This window comes from Lactuca sativa, chromosome 5 (assembly GCF_002870075.4).
Source record: "Lactuca sativa cultivar Salinas chromosome 5, Lsat_Salinas_v11, whole genome shotgun sequence".
Taxonomy (NCBI): Eukaryota; Viridiplantae; Streptophyta; class Magnoliopsida; order Asterales; family Asteraceae; genus Lactuca; species Lactuca sativa.
Window position 1 is genome coordinate 58833914 of NC_056627.2, and position 18505 is coordinate 58852418.

The following is an 18505-nucleotide window of genomic DNA, read 5'->3' on the forward strand; positions in this document are numbered from 1 at the left end:
TTTCCAAGGTTCATAATCCTATCTAGCATACATGGGAACTTTAATCCTAAAAGGATAGCTAGAAATACATACCTTGTAGTTGATTTTGATTCCTTGAAACCTTGTGAGTCTAGCACCCCAAATGTGATGCCTCAAATGCTTCACACAACACCAAATGCTTTTGGATGACTTTAGAGAGAATGCACACACTCTAAAAATCAGCCTAGCCCTCACTTCTCTTTTTGTGTAGCCGATTTTGGTGGATAGTATGTTACTTATATAGTGTTGACACATCTAGGGTTACACCATGTAAACCCTAATGTGTCATGACTCTTTATTTCCATGAACCATGGGTTTGTAACTCCCATGGAGCATCCTATGGGTTTAACCCAACTTGATAATCCATGGAGCCTTTTAGCCCACTATACAAGTTACAGATGATTTACTTAATCAACCCATGTATTTAATTAGTTATCTTTTGTTCACTTAATTAATTCCAAATTAATTCTTGATCAATACTAATTAAATAATACTATTAATATATTAGAACTTATAATATATTAATAAACCACAAGTGTTATTTCTCTCATTTAGTCTATCCAAAATGCATGGTGCCATGCAACCCCAATGGACCATGCCGGGTTGGGTCAAGTACATACCAGAAATAGTTATGGACTTAGACACCTTATCCAACTATAATGTTCCTTAAATAAGGTACAATGCCCGCATTTATGGTTTTCCCCAAACCTGGCCAACTCGTCGAGTCAGTCTTATGAATCGTCGAGTAGGTTACTAAACTCGCGACCAAATCGCGCTCATACTCGTCGAGTCACCCATCTACTCGATGAGTCACTTCCTCATTTGTGGTTTTCTTCTCTTTTTTGGCCTTCTGAATTCAGAGTGTTACAACTCTCACCCACTTAAACTAGACTTCGTCCTCGAAGTCCGCCATGGTCCACTACCTTACAATCCACTTACCACTTTACCACTAGGTACACACTTCTTCTATTCGATCCAATCCTTGAAAACGTCACCCTCAAAATAATCCGATCACTACTACCTTCGAGTACAACACTTTTACCCAACCGGTAGCCCTACCGGTACTCCCAGTGCACTTACACTGATACACAAGGGGTTCACCTCTTTTCCTTGCACTGACACTGGCCCGTCCAAGGAAACTTCCTATAAGCAACAATCTTTCTGATCTCCATCAAGAACAAATCTTCTGCTGAAACCGCAATCCTGGCCACTGCCAGTGTCGGCTATCACACCAGTACTCACGAAATAACCCCTCATACGATGCTCCAATGCTGAAAACTCCACCCAGCGTGTGAATTCAGACCATCCTTCGAGTAGAAGGTCTCTCTTGGCTACGGTTGATGCTCAGACGAGAGCTGCACCACAGAGCCAAATCATTCACTCTGAGATTATTTGATTCCGTGGTGAGCAACTTAGCATCACCCGATCAGCTCACTGCTTTCTGAACCATATACTTTATCATCATTCCTGTCTGAAGTCCTGCTGACTCCCATCCGCCTTCCGGATGAATCGAGACCACCCTGGTCCCAACTGGTCTACATTACCCGAAATACCGGTCACCGCACACAAGAACAACCCTCAGCCGCTCTCAGCGACTTATGAGGATACTGCGACTACCCGAACTACTCTTCCAACCTAGCCACTCTGGCTCTAGAAGATCTAGGATCCAAGATCCCTTACCTTGCCCTAAGGTCTCTACCAGGTCCTACCTTCTGAATTAAGAACACGGGCCTTGCCCACGGGTCTCACCCAAACTATACTTCGGAGCGGTCTCTCCTACCGGTCTCACCTATCCAGGGCTATGGAGGCCCAATCCTCCTCTAATCTCATCTTGCTATCCCTCCTGATTCTTATCATGATAATTCGGAGATACGGGCCTGCGCCCACACTCCGAGAACTAGGAGATACGGGCCCCTGCCCACACTCCGCTGACTAGGAGATACGGGCCCCCGCAGAGACTCCTCTAACTAGGAGATATGGGCCCCCTCCCACACTCCTCTAACTAGGATGCTAATGAATGCTACGGCTTTCCCACAGTCTTACAACACTTCTCTCACTGACTCGCTGCTAGGAAATGTTGTGGCTATCCCGCAGTCTTATATCCTGACTAAACTCACATCTTGCCAGAAGCTCGCCGACCTGTTTTCCCTGAACCAGCCATCAACTAATCGCGAATACACGGACTCAAGGTTGGAAAGTTTCCCCAACTCCCAACTTATATGCTCCTCAATCCAAACAACCATTTGAGCTACCTTCTTCCTCACCAAGACTGCGAAACCATCCCAGTCTTGCACTTACTCCTGCCCTTAGCCACTTGGGTGGCTCTCCCCCACTTCGATTTGACTAGCTCCTCACAACTTACAGCTTGGAAGAATTCCCAATTCTCCCTACCATCCCTTGACCACTCTGCTGAAAACCCATGCTTACTACAGATGGTGATCTAACCGATCTATTCCTAACGATACCTTTCCTGAAAACTAACGAGACACTACCGAGTGCCACACTTGCATGCTATGGTTACTGCATCCTGAGTAACCTGCTCTAAAAGGAATGACCTCTAACTATAATTTTAAAATCCAAGGTATGCAGATGGCATATAACTCAATCACAAGCAGGCCACAATATTCCGAAATATCATTATCATTACCGATGTAGAACCATAACAATAAAATCATAACATAAGCTGGTAGAGAAATGAAAGATACGCACCTGACACATCAGGCTGCTCACGCCTCCTCAGAAACCAACTGACACACCCTGCTCCTCACTGCAGGCGCCTCCGCTCGGACCTGACAACCATCGATGATCCTCAAGGTTGCAGGGACAGGTGCTATCACCTGTCCTGCAGAATGCAAACTCGGACATTGGGACTTCTTGTGGCCCCTCTGAATGCAATGGAAACATATCATGTCTAATCCTTAGGTGGTGGTAGCAGTACAATCCTTGATAAAGTGACTAATCCGGCCGCACCTGAAGCAGCCAGAATCTCCACCGCTGCCAATCCTACATGCACCCTTGTGTGTCTTGCTGCACTTGCCGCAGCGGATCTGGTCCTGAGGACCTCTCAATCTAGAATCTGATGTCTTGGGCCTCTTGACCGATCCCATAGATATCTGAACCTCTTCCAACTTCCTCTTATTCTCTATCTCAAAATCAATCTCTCTTTTTCTAGCCCGATTGATCATGTCTTCCAGCGTCTTGCAGCTGGATAGACTCACAAACTGACTGATATCACTCCTCAGCATCTCGTGGTACCGAGCCTTCTTCATATCCTCGTCCGCCACATACTGCGGAACCACAAGGGCTCTCTCCCTAAACTTGGCGGTGATCTCTGCCACTGTCTTGGTAGTCTGCCGTAAATCCTGAAACTCTCGGGCTAACTATTGCACCTCAATTGCCGGTGCAAACTAGGCCTTGAACCTGACCGAGAAATCGCTCCATGTCATCGCATCCAACGCGGAATCATCCCCGATAGCATGACCAACCTCCTCCAACTAATCCCGTGCTCTGTCCTTCAGAAGACAGGAGGTGAGGTGAACCTTGTCCCCCCTCTGGACACCGGCTAGAACGAAAAGCATTGGCGACATCAGCCAAACATCTGCCGCTAGCAATGGGGTCCCTAGCCCCATGGTAATCTAGAGCCCTACAAGCTCTGAACTCCTGAAATGTCAATTTACGCGCTCCCATCATGGTCATCATCTCAGTGCGGAAGGCTCCAAGCCTCTCATCCAAAATCTCCAGTATGCCCTCCTTGACCGTGCCAAAGATCATAGGAGTCTGATCAAGAATACTGCACGTAATCTCAGCTAATACAAACTCCCTCATCCGCTCCTTGAACTGCTTGGTTCCTGAATCCGAGTGTGATCCCTCTCCGGCACCTGATCCATCCACTGATCTCTCACGCAATGTCACCATGCTGAAAACATGCCATAAAAATCATCAAAATACACATCACTGCTGAGGGATCACACACACACTACACATTCCCTGGTTTTATCTCGGCCCCTCTTGAATCGAGTACAGATCCTCTGATTTCAGTAGTATGGGACCCTACTACCTTCCACATCTATTCGTACTTTCCTCAAGAGTTGCCTCGACTCCACCAAGTCCCTTACTACTACTACTGCTCCCAGCACTACTCTCATCCTAGGCTTGCCCAAGTTAACCTCCAACCCGAACCTAGTCCTCAGCTACTGAAGGCATCATTACAATGCCAGTTAGCCACTACCTAAATACCATCACATGTGACGAGGCTTAGATAATCCTTCGAGTAAAGGACTCATCCCTACAACGGTTGGACTCAAACAAGAGCTGCACAATAGGACCAAATCCAACACTCTGAGATTATTCAACCCTGGTCACATGTGACTTGACGCATTCACCTAATGGCTAACTCCCATCACTCAGAGTCCCGCAAAGCACAAAGCAAGTAGCATTTAGACAAAAAGGGAAATCTAACTAGAACATAATCAAGAAATTCTATCCAAATAACAAGAATCTGTACTAGCATGCGATGCTAAGCTCATATAATCAGGCATAACCTAAACAGGCTATCCTACCGCTGTCTAACCGATACTTGCATGCAATTCACAAACACATATAGTAGGCATATAAGGCATCCCCCTAGATCCTTAGCCCTAAATCTAGCATGCTGATCACATAATCATAACATAACATTAACTTGTATGGGTAATTTGGGAGAACTTACTTGAGCTCGGCTGATTGCATGCACCACACCCTTGTCTCTTTTCAAATTTCTTATTCTTTTTTTTTCGAAATCCTTTTTCTTTTCAAAGTTCTTTTTATAAAAAAATGATTTTCTTTCGAAAATTTCCTTACCAAGCCCTCAGTTTGAGTTCAGTCACACCCGAGAGTGTGCCTGAATCCCTCAAACCAAGACTCTGATACTAACTTGTAACATCCCAAAAATCATGACCAAAAATTTCTTTAAAAAAACATTACTAACGCCTAAATATTTAAACATTTCAATCATACTAAAAGGGTTTTATAACAAATCAGAATATCTTTTCAAAACACTTGTTCATTTTATCAGAGTAAACATCCCAGGCTAAACTTCTTGGTGTGTGCCATGCGATCATCCCGAGCCCTTCCCTCCGCTACCGGAAGTACTTGAAATCAAAACTGAAAACCGTAAGCACGAAGCTTAGTGAGTTCCCCAACCTACCACATACCATATACGCATAACCAAAAGCACATAACCGTACACTGGGACCTCTCCCACTGCATCGGGCCTTTCCTGGCAACGGGCCCCGCCTGACATCAAGCCTTGCTTGGCATCATGTCCCACCTGGCATCGAGCCCTACTCGGTATACAGATTTGTCTCCCTTAGGCCCCGCCTGTCTCCGGGCCTCGCCCGCTTCATGCATACATACAATCGAATAGCATACTAGAAAATACATAAACATACTCTAACTGTACCCTGATCTAAGGCCTCACCTAACTTGGGCCCCGCCCCTGGTCTGCTACTGAAGTAGCGGAACCCCGTCCATACTCCTACTAGTAGTGAGATACGGGCCCCTGCCCACACTCACATCCTTCCTATCACGGGCCTCGCCCCTACTCTACTAATATCGAGACATGGAACCCCATCCATACTCAGCTAGTAATGAGATACGGGACCTCGCCCATACTCACCTCCCTACCACGCACATACTAGTATCACAGAGACACAAGTATAATCGAACATACAACATAAGAATCTTCCTCGAGATTGCCCCGGCATCGGACCCCGGTCCGGAGACATATTATTTTCTAACATACCCCGGGCTTACGCCGACATCGGATCCTCGGACCGGAACCTATCGTACCGACACATGCAAGAATAATAAAGACCTCTAGCATCCTAACATACCTCGGGCCTCGCCCGACATCGGGTCGTAACCCGGAACATATAACAATAAGTGCCTAGGGCTAACCCCGGGTCTTCATTCTATACATAAACATAAACATGAACATAATTATAATGGGTCGGCATTATGGCCGTAGACCCATGCACACAGTGAGGAGACTCACCTCGCACTGCTGAAAACTCGTTGAACACTTCTGACTGCTAATTGGCAACTTCTGAACCGCTGAACCTTCGGCTTCCCGAACTATCAATGCCCAAAATAACATTTAGACCACAATATTCCCAAAAGTCAACCCAGGTCAAACTTGGTCAAAGTCAACCTACAGTTGACTTGACTCGCCGAGTTAATCTACCAACTCGTCGAGTCCATACTCCTCCGACCCCATACCACCTCGACTCCACCTGTCGAGTCTATCAAGAACTCGACAGGTTCTCCTTTAACCGTACAATCAGAACCATCTTCATCCGACTCGCCGAGTTTGACCTTGAACTCGTCGAGTTCATCATCCACATAAAAATGTGTCTAAGCTGTGACTCTCCGAGTTGTATAAACAACTCGTCGAGTCCATCTTCATAAACTAAGGAGATTGCCTTAGACTCGTCGAGTTCTTCCTTGAACTCGTCGAGTACGATGAACTTCATGACCACTATGGACTCAGACTGGCTGAGTCCCTAACCACTCAACTCATACCCTTTTACAGAAGGGTTTTAGGGCAATAACTGGCCTGACTCGCCGAGTCCCACAAGTAACTCGCCGAGTCTCTCTATGTCCAACTCCATTTAGACGATTTCAGACAAGTTTAAGGCATCCAAGACCTAGATCTAGCCTCCTAGGGTCAGGATATCACATGAATCCACTACCTTTGCCCCCATTCATGGCCCTTTTTGCTCAAAAGGCCAAAACAACTCCTTAAACTTTGCATGGGAAGTTCTAATGGCATAGAGCTTTGACCTTTATGCTTTTACTACTCAAGACACTCCTAGATCTAAAAGGATCTGGCTTGGGGACGTCCAAATCCCACAAGAAATCACCCTTGGTCCATAAACTTCATAAAAAAGGCATAAAGAGATCTAACAAACTAGAAGTCAAGGAAGGAACTTGATTACCAAAATGAGCAGCAAATGGAGTGAATCTTCTGGATCTAGTCCTTCCTCATTGAACCTCCAACCTTCTTCTTGTTCCTCCAAGCTTCAAGAACGCTCCAAAACTCTCAAAATGACTCACAAGTCAAGGGAGGCTCTAGGGTTTTCGTTATGGACTTGAGAGAGTATCAAGGGGCTGATGGAGGCTATAATGTTCCTTAAATAGGGTACAAGGCCCGCATTTAGGGTTTTCTCCAAACCTGGCCAACTCACCAAGTCAGTCTTCTGACTCGTCGAGTAGGTTACTAAACCCGCGACTAGAAGATAGACTGATGAGGTTGTTTTACATGGTTTAGATCATCAGACTAGGTGTAATGAAATGGTCCCAAGGAAAGTAAATATCTTGGTTTCAAGAATTTTACTTGACAAAACCCTTACTAGAGTTATCCTAGAATATCGGGGGATTAACATTCCATTTATTTTATGCCCAATTTGTCCTTTGTCCATAGAAAAGTTGGGTCATTTATTTGCTCGGTGTGAGGTGGCAACAAGAACTTAGAATTTGATCTTCAAATGGTTGGATATTTAATTCCCTTTGTTTGACATGATTCATGATTTTTTTCTACGCGATTTATAGCATGCATTGAATTGCTAGAAAAGGAAGTGATAGACACAATTGCTTGGACAACGGTGTGGTTTATGTTGAGGTTTCATAATGATATGCTATTCACTACTACACAGAGGAGAAAACGGAGATATTTGATTCCATTAAAGCGTTTGTGTTTTGGGGTTTGGTAATCGTAATAGAAAACTGTTTTTTAATTGAGTTTGTTGGATGCAACAACCTCTATACATTTGACAATTGGTTTTTAAACTAGCTGGTTTTTAAACTAGCGAACTAGTGTTCTTTTTAATATATGATTGTTTAAAACAATCCATGACAAAAATTATCTTTTTTTCTACAAAAGAAATGAATAACCATTATACTTACACTATGATTTGACAAAAATACGCTAGTATATTGTAATATACCGTTTGATAATACTCTCTATATAGTTTATCGTAACTTATTAAATAGTTTATATGCTAACCTATTCATAAGATAATTTATAAACTACACTCCTAATTTTTCATACTAAAAGGTTCACAAATAAAAATATGCTTCAATCAAAATGTATGTATTTGTAATAATATAAAAAGTTAACGACTACAACCCCTCAAATCACCTGCTACAATTTAGAACCCAAATAATCAAGGCTAATTTTATACGGACCCTAATTGCTTGTTGTACCTCTTACACGAGTGGTTGAGTATATGTATATGTTATATTTGAATTTTTATGTGAGGGAGATATACATATAATAATGACACTTATAAATTAAAATAAATACGGTTACAATTTTCATAAAAAAAAGTGAAATATGATCTTTGTAGATATATTCCCTTCGTTTGAAATGCATAAACACAAAACAATATGGATTTATTACACACTTAACCAAAACAAATTCATTACGTAATGTGAAATCTCATGTTATGGTCAAATCCTTTGAAGTGTTGTGACAGCAAAAGGTAATATAAGGAATTAATTTATGATGGTACATGCAACCACACACTTAATATTGTTAACGTATTTAGAGATGTAATTAATAATTATCATTCGGAGGAGTTAAGTATATGGTCCCGAACAAGTTTTAAGTCTTTAATGGGTATCCAGTGCGAATTTTTTTCCAAAAGCATGTAAATTACCACATATCACCAAGAGGAGTTAAGTATATGGTCCTGAACGGGTGTTAAGTCTTAAACGGGTATCCAATGATCAACAGTTCTAAAAAAATTGAAAACCAGAATTACAACTGTTCATAATCGGTTTAAAATTTTAGGAATCGATCACCACCATAAAAAGATGATTTCCAACGACCAAATACATCATTAATCTCTTTTGGAAACGCCTTAACATATTCCCGAATGAGAAAATCCGTAGGAAAAATATGTGTATGTTTTTAAGGCAATCTTCCGACAAACATAGCAAATTAGCAACACTTTACCTACGAAATTTTTTATCGGTTATTATCGACATAATAATACTTTGTTACCGATTTCCCATGGAACATTTTCATAACAAATTACGGACGAAAAAAATGAGAAAATTAAATATATTCCTACATTTTGTTTTTAGTTTCTTTCTAACTATGTAAGATGATGACAAATATATAAATCTAACATCCCAATCAAATTTAAATTAAATTTAATAACACTTGTCACCATCTAAAATAAATAGAAAAATAATATGAATAAAAAAGTAGAAGAATATTTAGTTTCTCCGAAAAAATTATATGAAAAGTTACGACATATCATTTTAGTGACATGTTATCATTGACAAACAAATTTTGTGATATACTACCCGTAACATTTTTTTTGGATTAAGTTTAAACTTTGATTATGGACGTGTTCGATATAGAAGTTTTGAGAATTTTAATTTTTTTTATAAAAAAAAATTCAAAAATAGTTTTTACGTCTACAATAAACATATAGATATAATAAAATTAACGAGAAAATAATTTAGTAGGGTAACCAACTATTGAGTTTGTTTATATTTGGGCCATTTCCTTTTTTGTACCAAATATACCATCAAACTTTTGTTTCTGTTCATTATAACCCTTTTGATCGGCTATCATATTTGATAGCCGGTCAAAAAGGTTATGGTGAACAGAAACAACAACTTCAATGATATATTGGGTACAAAAAAAATGGACCAAATGTGAACGAATTCAATAGTTGGTTGCCCTCCCGGAATCATTTTTCCCAAAAGTTAAATGAAATTAAAGCTATAAAAATATTAAAGACTGCAACCTTCTTAAGTCATAACATATATGATAAGAGTTTTGAGGGGTAGCTTGGTCAAAACATGGTCTATGCTACCACTATTGTGTTTAGTTGTCAACAACTCTCTACAAAAAGATATTATTGTGTATAGAAGATATCTTTATTAGAATAAACGTTTAGCTCAAGGTATATTATGGTGTTGTATCTTATCTCATGAATTTGATCTTAAATCCAAGTAAACTAAAAAATCACAACACTCATAATCTACGATACGATAAATCATTTGATTGGAATTGTAAATATAATAATGAAATGCACCTAGTCAATCATGATTCCTCTGATAAATATGCAAATGCATTACAAAGTTGTATATGTTTGAATTATGTTCTTTGTGGGTTATGCTTTAAAGAGAAGTAAGAATCAATCTAATAAAATCATTAATATGAGGAGGAGATGACATGAGATTTTCTGTAAATGAGTAAAATGAAAATGACTCAAGAAAAAGGTTATGGTGAACACAAACAACAAGTTCGATGATATATTTGGTAAAACAAAATAAACAAATTCAACAGTTTGTTACCCTTATGAATCATTTTCCGTAAAATAAAGTGATAAGGTTCAATATATAAGAGCATTAGGTGTGTGCAACTAGATGTCACATCAAATTGGTGCCACCTCATCCATAACACTACCATAACACTAAGGGAGAAATCGTGTCTTATGTTGTAACATGTTAAAAGGTATAAAGAGAAAAAGAAAGATAAAGAGAAAAGAAAATTTGATTGGTCTGAATGTCATAACAGCCACAAAATGAAACATAACATCAAGCGAGGGTGATGTTCATGGTATTATAACACCGTTGTAACTTGACACATCAGTCATAACACCATATAGCATGAACCACTGTGGGAGTTAATAAAGTTTTGAAAGTTATATATAAGTTAAAAGGGTTCGAATAAAATAGGTATACTGTGACAATTAAAGTAATATTAAAAAAAGTTTGTGACTGATGGTAGTCACTGTTTCCAAGGAGCATGGTAAACAATCACACGAATCTGTTTGGGTAAACCATTAAATTGAGGTGGCAGGGAGAGGGTAAAGATTGCAGTTCCTGTGGCGGCGGTTGCAGGGTGTGTGATTTTAATGTATCCTAAAAACCAAACACAACCCTATCACAAATTCCCTTTAAATAATTAAAAACTGAACATAACATAAGTTAAATAATGGAGTTGTATTTTATATTGAATTTATTTCTTACAGAAAGATTTATTTATTATTTATTATTTTTATTTAATAAAAGTATCTGTTAAATTTGTAGACATTGTACAGAATCTAATTTCTCATAAGAATTAATACAATAGTAGTTTACTTTCAAATAATTAGAAAACTTTGGTTTTTTTTTATTTTTTAACAAAAGTTAGAAGCATAAAGGGAAAAAACGTAGCTTTTGAAAAGGATTCCAGTTGCATTAAATTTGATGCAACAAGCTGTTCAGATAAGTTCCTCAACTTGTCCTTTTTTGTAATTTTGCTGATGAAGAAGTTGAACATTTGTTTCTGGTTTGTCCATAAGTAATGTCAAATGTGTGTCTGGAATCGGGCTCAACATCAAGAAAAGAAAGGTAATCGGGGTAATTATTTGGGCCTTATGGAAGTCAAGGATTGAATCCATCTTTAATAATAGGAAAATTGCTCCTTTTCACCTTGGATGATGTTTAATTAAGTTGTTTGCGGAAAATTATTCATCACATTAAAATCTTTTCTATAAAATAACATATTAATTTGATTGTTATTATTTTCTAATTTTTACAATTTCATAGTTAATGTATTAAATATTATAATATAAAATTATATTTTTTATTGTATAACTAGAGTCGGAAGTAGTTTCTATATAAATCTTACACATAATTTTTAATAGTTTATTTTTTGATGTTAAAGCTGTAGTTGATCTTACGCATTTTAAAAAAATTATCGTTTTTTTTGGAAGGAACAACATGGGAAGCCTACGTGGCATATGGAGGGTTGTGAGTGTTAGAAATTGAGATATAGTAAGGCTTAAAATTCTGAGAATTGTGTAAAACACTTTCAGATTAAAGCATTTGAGTAGTACTTCTAATATTCTTTAATCGGATAAGACTCAGAGAGACAAGAATTTAGAATGTTTTGATGATAGTTTCGTCTCTACCAAAAAAATGAGACCAAAACCGAATTTATGATCTTTGTCTGAAAACTGTCATATGACAGTTTCAAACTGTTATAAACTATAAAAACTGACATAAAACGGAAGTTTGGATAAGGGTCAAACAATTGTCAATTCTCTGAAAATACGATTTTCTGATGCATTTTTTTATATAGCAACATACCCTATATAAAAAAATTTCACAGCCAGGGGCTCTGCCCCTTAGACCCCGTCAGGGGCTGCCGCCCCTTGGACCCCGCTCCCAGGGGCGCTGCCCCCGGACCCCCGTTCGTTTAGGGGTTTCGCCCCTAAATGACAGTGTACTTTGAAAACTTGATCAAACTTAAACAAGTGTGTACTCCACACCTTCCTTACTTGTTTAATATTTATCAAGATCACCTTTGGTCAACAAAAGTAATCCCATTACACTTAAATAATATTGATGACAACCAAGGTTGCAAAAAACGTTCGACGTTAGCTAGTCGGTGGACTGAGGTCAAGAGATTAATCGGCTCAGCGGAGATTAATCGGAGGATTAATCGGGTACCATTAATTGCTAATTTGTTGAATTTTAAGAAATTAAATATGACTAATATCATATCAAAGTTCGTAAATACCACTAACATGATAACAAAATAAGTTAATATGATTAATACAACACTAATCATGCCTCAAATAGTTTCCATTGAGATAAAACTTCTTCAAAATGTTAATATTTCATCGTTTTATAATGTTTCACTCATTATGTATGCAATGATTAATCGCTAGGCGCCCTCTAATCGGTTGAGTAGCGCATATGGATTAATCGGAGATTAATCGGGACCTAGTCGGGATTTTTATAACAGTGATGACAACAAATCACCAATAGTGAGACCCTCCCACATGCGGACAAGTTTCCCGTAATTGTAGTCTTCTTGCGGGACAAATTGAATTGCAGTTTCTTTATTTTTTAATTTAAGGGTGAACATATGGACCATACCAATTATTGGAGCATATTGTTTTTGTAGAAATTTGTGGACCTTGAATTGGATCTATTGAGACTTATCAGGTCCAGGTTCAAGTCCAGTCACGGTCCGGTTTCTGATTCTTTAACGTAGAGGTAAACATTTGGACCAGACCAAACCGAACCGTTTTTACAGAAATTGATGGACTTTTAGACTGGACTTACTGAAACTTACCAAATTTGAGTTTGTTCCCGGTTTGGAGGTCCAAATGCCCACCTCTACTTAATTCTAACGACCAAATTTGTTGAATTTAAAATATTATTTTGCCTTTTATAAATACCAAACTAATTTGACCATTTTTATTCGCACCTTAGAGAGACTCTTTATTACTTTCAATTTAGTTTATTCTACATTGATTTCAAACAACTCACTAAATAATACCAACTCTTCTGACACATCCACTATAAATGTTTTCGTTTTCGATTCTTCAACACCATCACCCCACCGCCCAAAATTTGAAAGAATTATTTTCACCTGCCTAATTTCATCATCCCGGAATTGCATTGTGTTACATTTCAAAACCCAACTTCTCGCTCCTTTATGGATACATTCAAGAAACCCAATCTTAATCCTATTATGAAAACATTGTGAACCTTAACAATCCAACAAAAATAAATAAATAAATCTTCCTATCTAATAAATGAATAGAGTTAACCTCATTCCGCCATGTGTCATTATTTTTGTTCTCCAATTTGAATTTTATTTTACAACTCATATTCATAAATACTTATAAATTCTTATATGGTAACAAAATATATCTAAATATGTCAATATTACCCACCACACTTATCCCCCGATTAAATGATATTTACCAAATTTGGTTACACTTATTATGTTTATATTTTTCTTTTATAATTCCTTATTTTTTAATAATACATGTTTATTTTAACAACTTAATTTTCTTATTCATATTAACAATTTTAATTTTGTAACCGTGGTTGCTAAGAGTTATAAACTAATAAATAAATAAATGAAGGCGCTCAATATATCGGAGGACTCAATGACAAAAACATGCAAACAACTCCCTATTTTTTTGGAGGAGCGGGACATATCATTTTCACAATGAAATGAAGCGTGTGGATACTTAACAAAAGATTAAATTACGATTAAATTTCGTGACGCTAACATAATAATCATGAAATTTAACATATAACTTGGACTGTTTTTGAATTTTTAATTATTGTTACGCTGACTTGTAATTTTTAGTTTAAATATATATTTTTTTGTTTTTAATTAAACTTGGTAAATATTTTTATATAGTAAATTAATATTGTAGTGTGGTACCACACATCCCATTATTAACCTAATAATGAGAATAGTTTTATTACCTTAACATTTTTGAATAAATAGGTTATTAAATTAAATTAATGTAACTTATTCGTTTGTTTCTATATAAGTACAAATGAACATGATTTAGAAAATAATAATAACTGTTAAATAGTTATGATATTTTTAATTGCTAAATCTACTCTAATACTAATATTTCAAAATTATGAAGCAAATGCGATGCATATTTTACCATGAATACAAATAATTTAATAAAGAAATAGACATTTTTGAACTTAACATTTTTTTAAACATTTACAAGGCATTATTTTTTTTCTTAAAATCCAGAATCTCCAACAATATCTAGCATAGTAAATAAACATATAAAATATAATTCTAAAAAGTGATGATGGATTCTATGTCTCACACATATAGAACAAACCATTTTTCATACACTCGGAAGAAAAGCAAAATAACTACAAATTTCTTTTTTAGAAATTAACCCCCCACCCTAGATCTTTGAGTAGTTGACACTATCCGACCCCTACACTCTTCATTACCACACAAATTTATAACCTTTTAATTAATATATTTTTTATTTATTTTTTGTTCTTTGTTCTGCTATGGATTTGAGTTTGATCTTTGAAGAGAAGTTTGGGAGGAGTTGTGGTGTTAAAGAATGTCAGGATTCTTCTCGCTAGGTGGAGGGACTGGAATTGGTAAAGTTGACGAAGAACACCATCATCATCATCATCATCCTCATCCTCATCACCTTCAACATCAAGATCAAGATCAAGATCAAGATCAACAACATGATGATGGTGTAATTAACCCTTACGGTTTGTACTTGTTCAAGAACGAGGAGATCTACAGCAAACGTTTTGAATTATGGCAGCAGTATTATCAGCTTCAACAACACCAGCACCGGCAGCAACTCCTCCAACAGCAACCGCATTATGATTTGGGTGTTGGTGTTAGCCCCAGTGGTCGTACTGATCAGAAGAGAAGTAGCAGTGTTAGTAGCGGAGGCGGAGGTGGTGGTGGTGGTGTGGATGATCTTAATCGAAACAACAACGTTGATCAGTTGGCATCTTCCTGGGATATCTTCAGTGGTGGTAGATCGGCCGTCGAGGGTGGTGGTGATAGTAAAGTGATGAGGCAAGGTGGGTATGGAATCGGCGGTGGAAGTGGAAGTGGAAGTGGAAGCGGAAGCGGTGGTGGAATCAATTGTCAAGACTGCGGGAACCAGGCGAAGAAAGACTGTCAACACATGAGGTGTAGAACTTGCTGCAAGGCCCGTGGTTTCCACTGTCAAACCCACGTCAAGAGCACATGGGTTCCGGCGGCTAAACGCCGGGAACACCAACAGCAACTCATGTCGTTAACCCAACAACAGAACTTAGGCAATCAGCAGCTGAGTCTAATGATGCGAGCCAGCAGTGGTGATGATCATCAAAATCCCAAGAGACTACGAGAAGATCAACATCATCATCATCATCATCATCAAAACCAACCGAGTATCGCCGTCGCCGGGAGCGGCAGCGGTGGCATGGGTATGATTTTGAGTGCTCCACAACATCAAAGCACTTCTTCAGGTAAAGTTTTGTGTCTACTTTCTAGAGATAAAACGAAGAAACAAACAAAACCCACATAATTTTGTTTACTTGATTCAATTATTGGGCTTTGTTTGGAAAAAATTCTCTTTTTCTCTTTACCAATATTGATTTATGATTTGATGGGGTTCGTCTCTATGTGTATATATATATATATATAGATATATAGATTAGCTTCATATTTCAAGACTCGTTTAGGCTTTGAATTCTGGGCTAGAGTCTCTATGTATGGAACTATATATCTATGATTCTACATCTATAAAACCTATATCTTTAGATGAAATCTATGGAGTAAGCATATATATATATATACACACACAGTGAGTGTGTAACTACTGCGAGTAACTGTGTGTAGATCATGTTGCCATACAGACATACACCATATTTGACCTAGTCATGAGCAATATAAAAACCTATATAAACTATAAAACTTTCTTCATAATTTGCTAGGGTTACAGGTGGGTCATTTCCCGGCTGAAGTGAGTTCTCCTGCGGTGTTCCGATGCGTTAGAGTGAGTGCAATGAACGAGGCGGAGGAGCAGTTGGCTTATCAGACGTCTTTGAACGTCGGTGGACATGTTTTTAAGGGAATTCTATACGACCATGGTCCTGAAGCTCGATACCATCACCCTGGGGAAGGTAGTTCATCCGCCGGCGGTGGTGGTGGTGGTGGTGGTCAACATCATCATCAACTTAATCTTATTACATCCAACACGACGGCTGTTGCGACGGCGACCACCGGTATCAATCAGGGTGTCACTTATGTTGACCCTTCGTCGGCGTATCCAACTCCTTTCAGCGCTTTCATGGCCGGCACGCAGTTTTTTCCACCGCCTAGATCATGAGAAAGGAACAAAACTCAAGAAAAGCTAATTATTGGTATGAACTTTTCTTATTTCTCTAACAAAAAACATTAATACTACATTCATCCAGTATTGCAGCTATTAATGTTTTTTAAGTTTTGAATACTCATTAAACTAGGATTTTCATAATTCATAGCAACAATTAAAATGTATGGATATTTGACGAGCTACTAGCAGCTTGGATGATTGATGACGATTATGAGGATGATGTAATTTAATATGGGATTTTGTTGGAATTTCCATTGATTCTTTTGATTTGTGTTTCTTTATAAAATTTAGTTTTGAATTCTGAATTTTAAAATGTACAAGAAGATTCTTCATATGGGAAAAATATATAATTAAATGTCATTTTGGATAAAAAAACCTAATATTTTTATTTATTACTAGACCGGATTTTGAATTTATGGATGACTTTCTGATTGGTTTTTGAACTCGAGGTTGCTTTTACCCGGTTTGTCTGCCGCTTCCGAGGTTGCTAGGGTTCCCTTTTTTCTTCCCCAAAGCATGTTTCACATCATTATATATATATATATATATATATATATATATATATATATATATATATATATATATATATATATATATATAGAGAGAGAGAGAGAGAGAGAGAGAGAGAGAGAGAGAAAAAGAAGAAAGTGAAAGAAAGTATGCGATGTGTATTGTAATTTGTCTATGAAACCCTTGTTTTGCTGATATTAATTCATACTATTTGTTTTTACGTAGTTAATGTTTTGGTTGAATTCAAACTCACCATAATCTATTTCTTACCTATAGCTATACATCTATACGTATATGAACCCTTATATATAAACACATACATGCATGCATATGCATGTGTGTGTATATGGATCCACATGTCTAGGTTGGTGAGTGGTAATTTTCTGCACAATTAAGTTGAATTCAATATGGGTCACTTCTTTTACATATATACATGTATAATTACAAATCCCAAGGACTGAAAGAGAAGTGTACAGGAAGTTTCTTCAAAAACACTATACAACATTCACCATGCATATATATAAAAGGGGCCCCTCCCCCAACTCCAACCAGATCGAGAAGAATCAAAACCGGTAGATTTTTCAGCAGATGTTTAGTTGGGTTTCAATTATGTCCAGTAAATGCCTGTGATGACTTAATATACCTATGCATTATCACACACATTTATGTGAACCTAAGACTTGAAGATGTGCATAAATAATCCATGTCCTTGCTTCATAATATGTTTGCCTCTATATATCCATAATCCCCACTCGTTTTAAAAATCACAACATTCTATTTTTGAGAAAATGTCCTTCGTATTTTGAACAGTATTTCAGAGATTTTTATTAAAGCGTGTATCCGTAAACTACAAGAAATTAAAGATAGAACTTGCAAACTTCTATCAAGTCACAAACTTTACCATTAATGAGTTAGTACAAACTACAAAGTGTAGTTGATGTATTAACCATATATCGATGTGAGGACCTTGTTAAATAATCTTTGATATGAAGGTGTAGATGGTATAGGGTTTGACCCTTAAAAAGTCAACTCGGATAATTTAATTATGTGTATTTAAATGGAGTATTTAGTAGGTGATGGTGCAGTCTAAAGAACCTACACATACTAAATAAGGGTAAAGTTATAAAAAGATGCCCTTTATAGAGTACTAGATTTGGGGAGTATATGTAAGAAACACTAGGATTAACAAGGTTACCTGAGTTGATGAAAGTTCTGATTCATAACAAGTACCCCTTTGATTACGACACTACACTCTTTAAGGATAAACATACTTTCTGGTGCCATCTTCT

General features: G+C 37.7%; 1 protein-coding gene across 1 annotated transcript; it reads left to right on the forward strand.

The window, feature by feature from the left end:
• The first annotated feature begins 14623 nt into the window (after nt 1-14623).
• On the forward strand, nt 14624-16954 carry LOC111879686 (protein SHI RELATED SEQUENCE 5). The gene is made up of 2 exons (XM_023876147.3): nt 14624-15837; nt 16306-16954. Exons 1-2 carry the CDS (start codon nt 14922-14924, stop codon nt 16698-16700), a joined length of 1311 nt encoding a protein of 436 aa, XP_023731915.2. The 5' UTR covers nt 14624-14921; the 3' UTR covers nt 16701-16954.
• Nucleotides 16955-18505: the final 1551 nt, after the last annotated feature.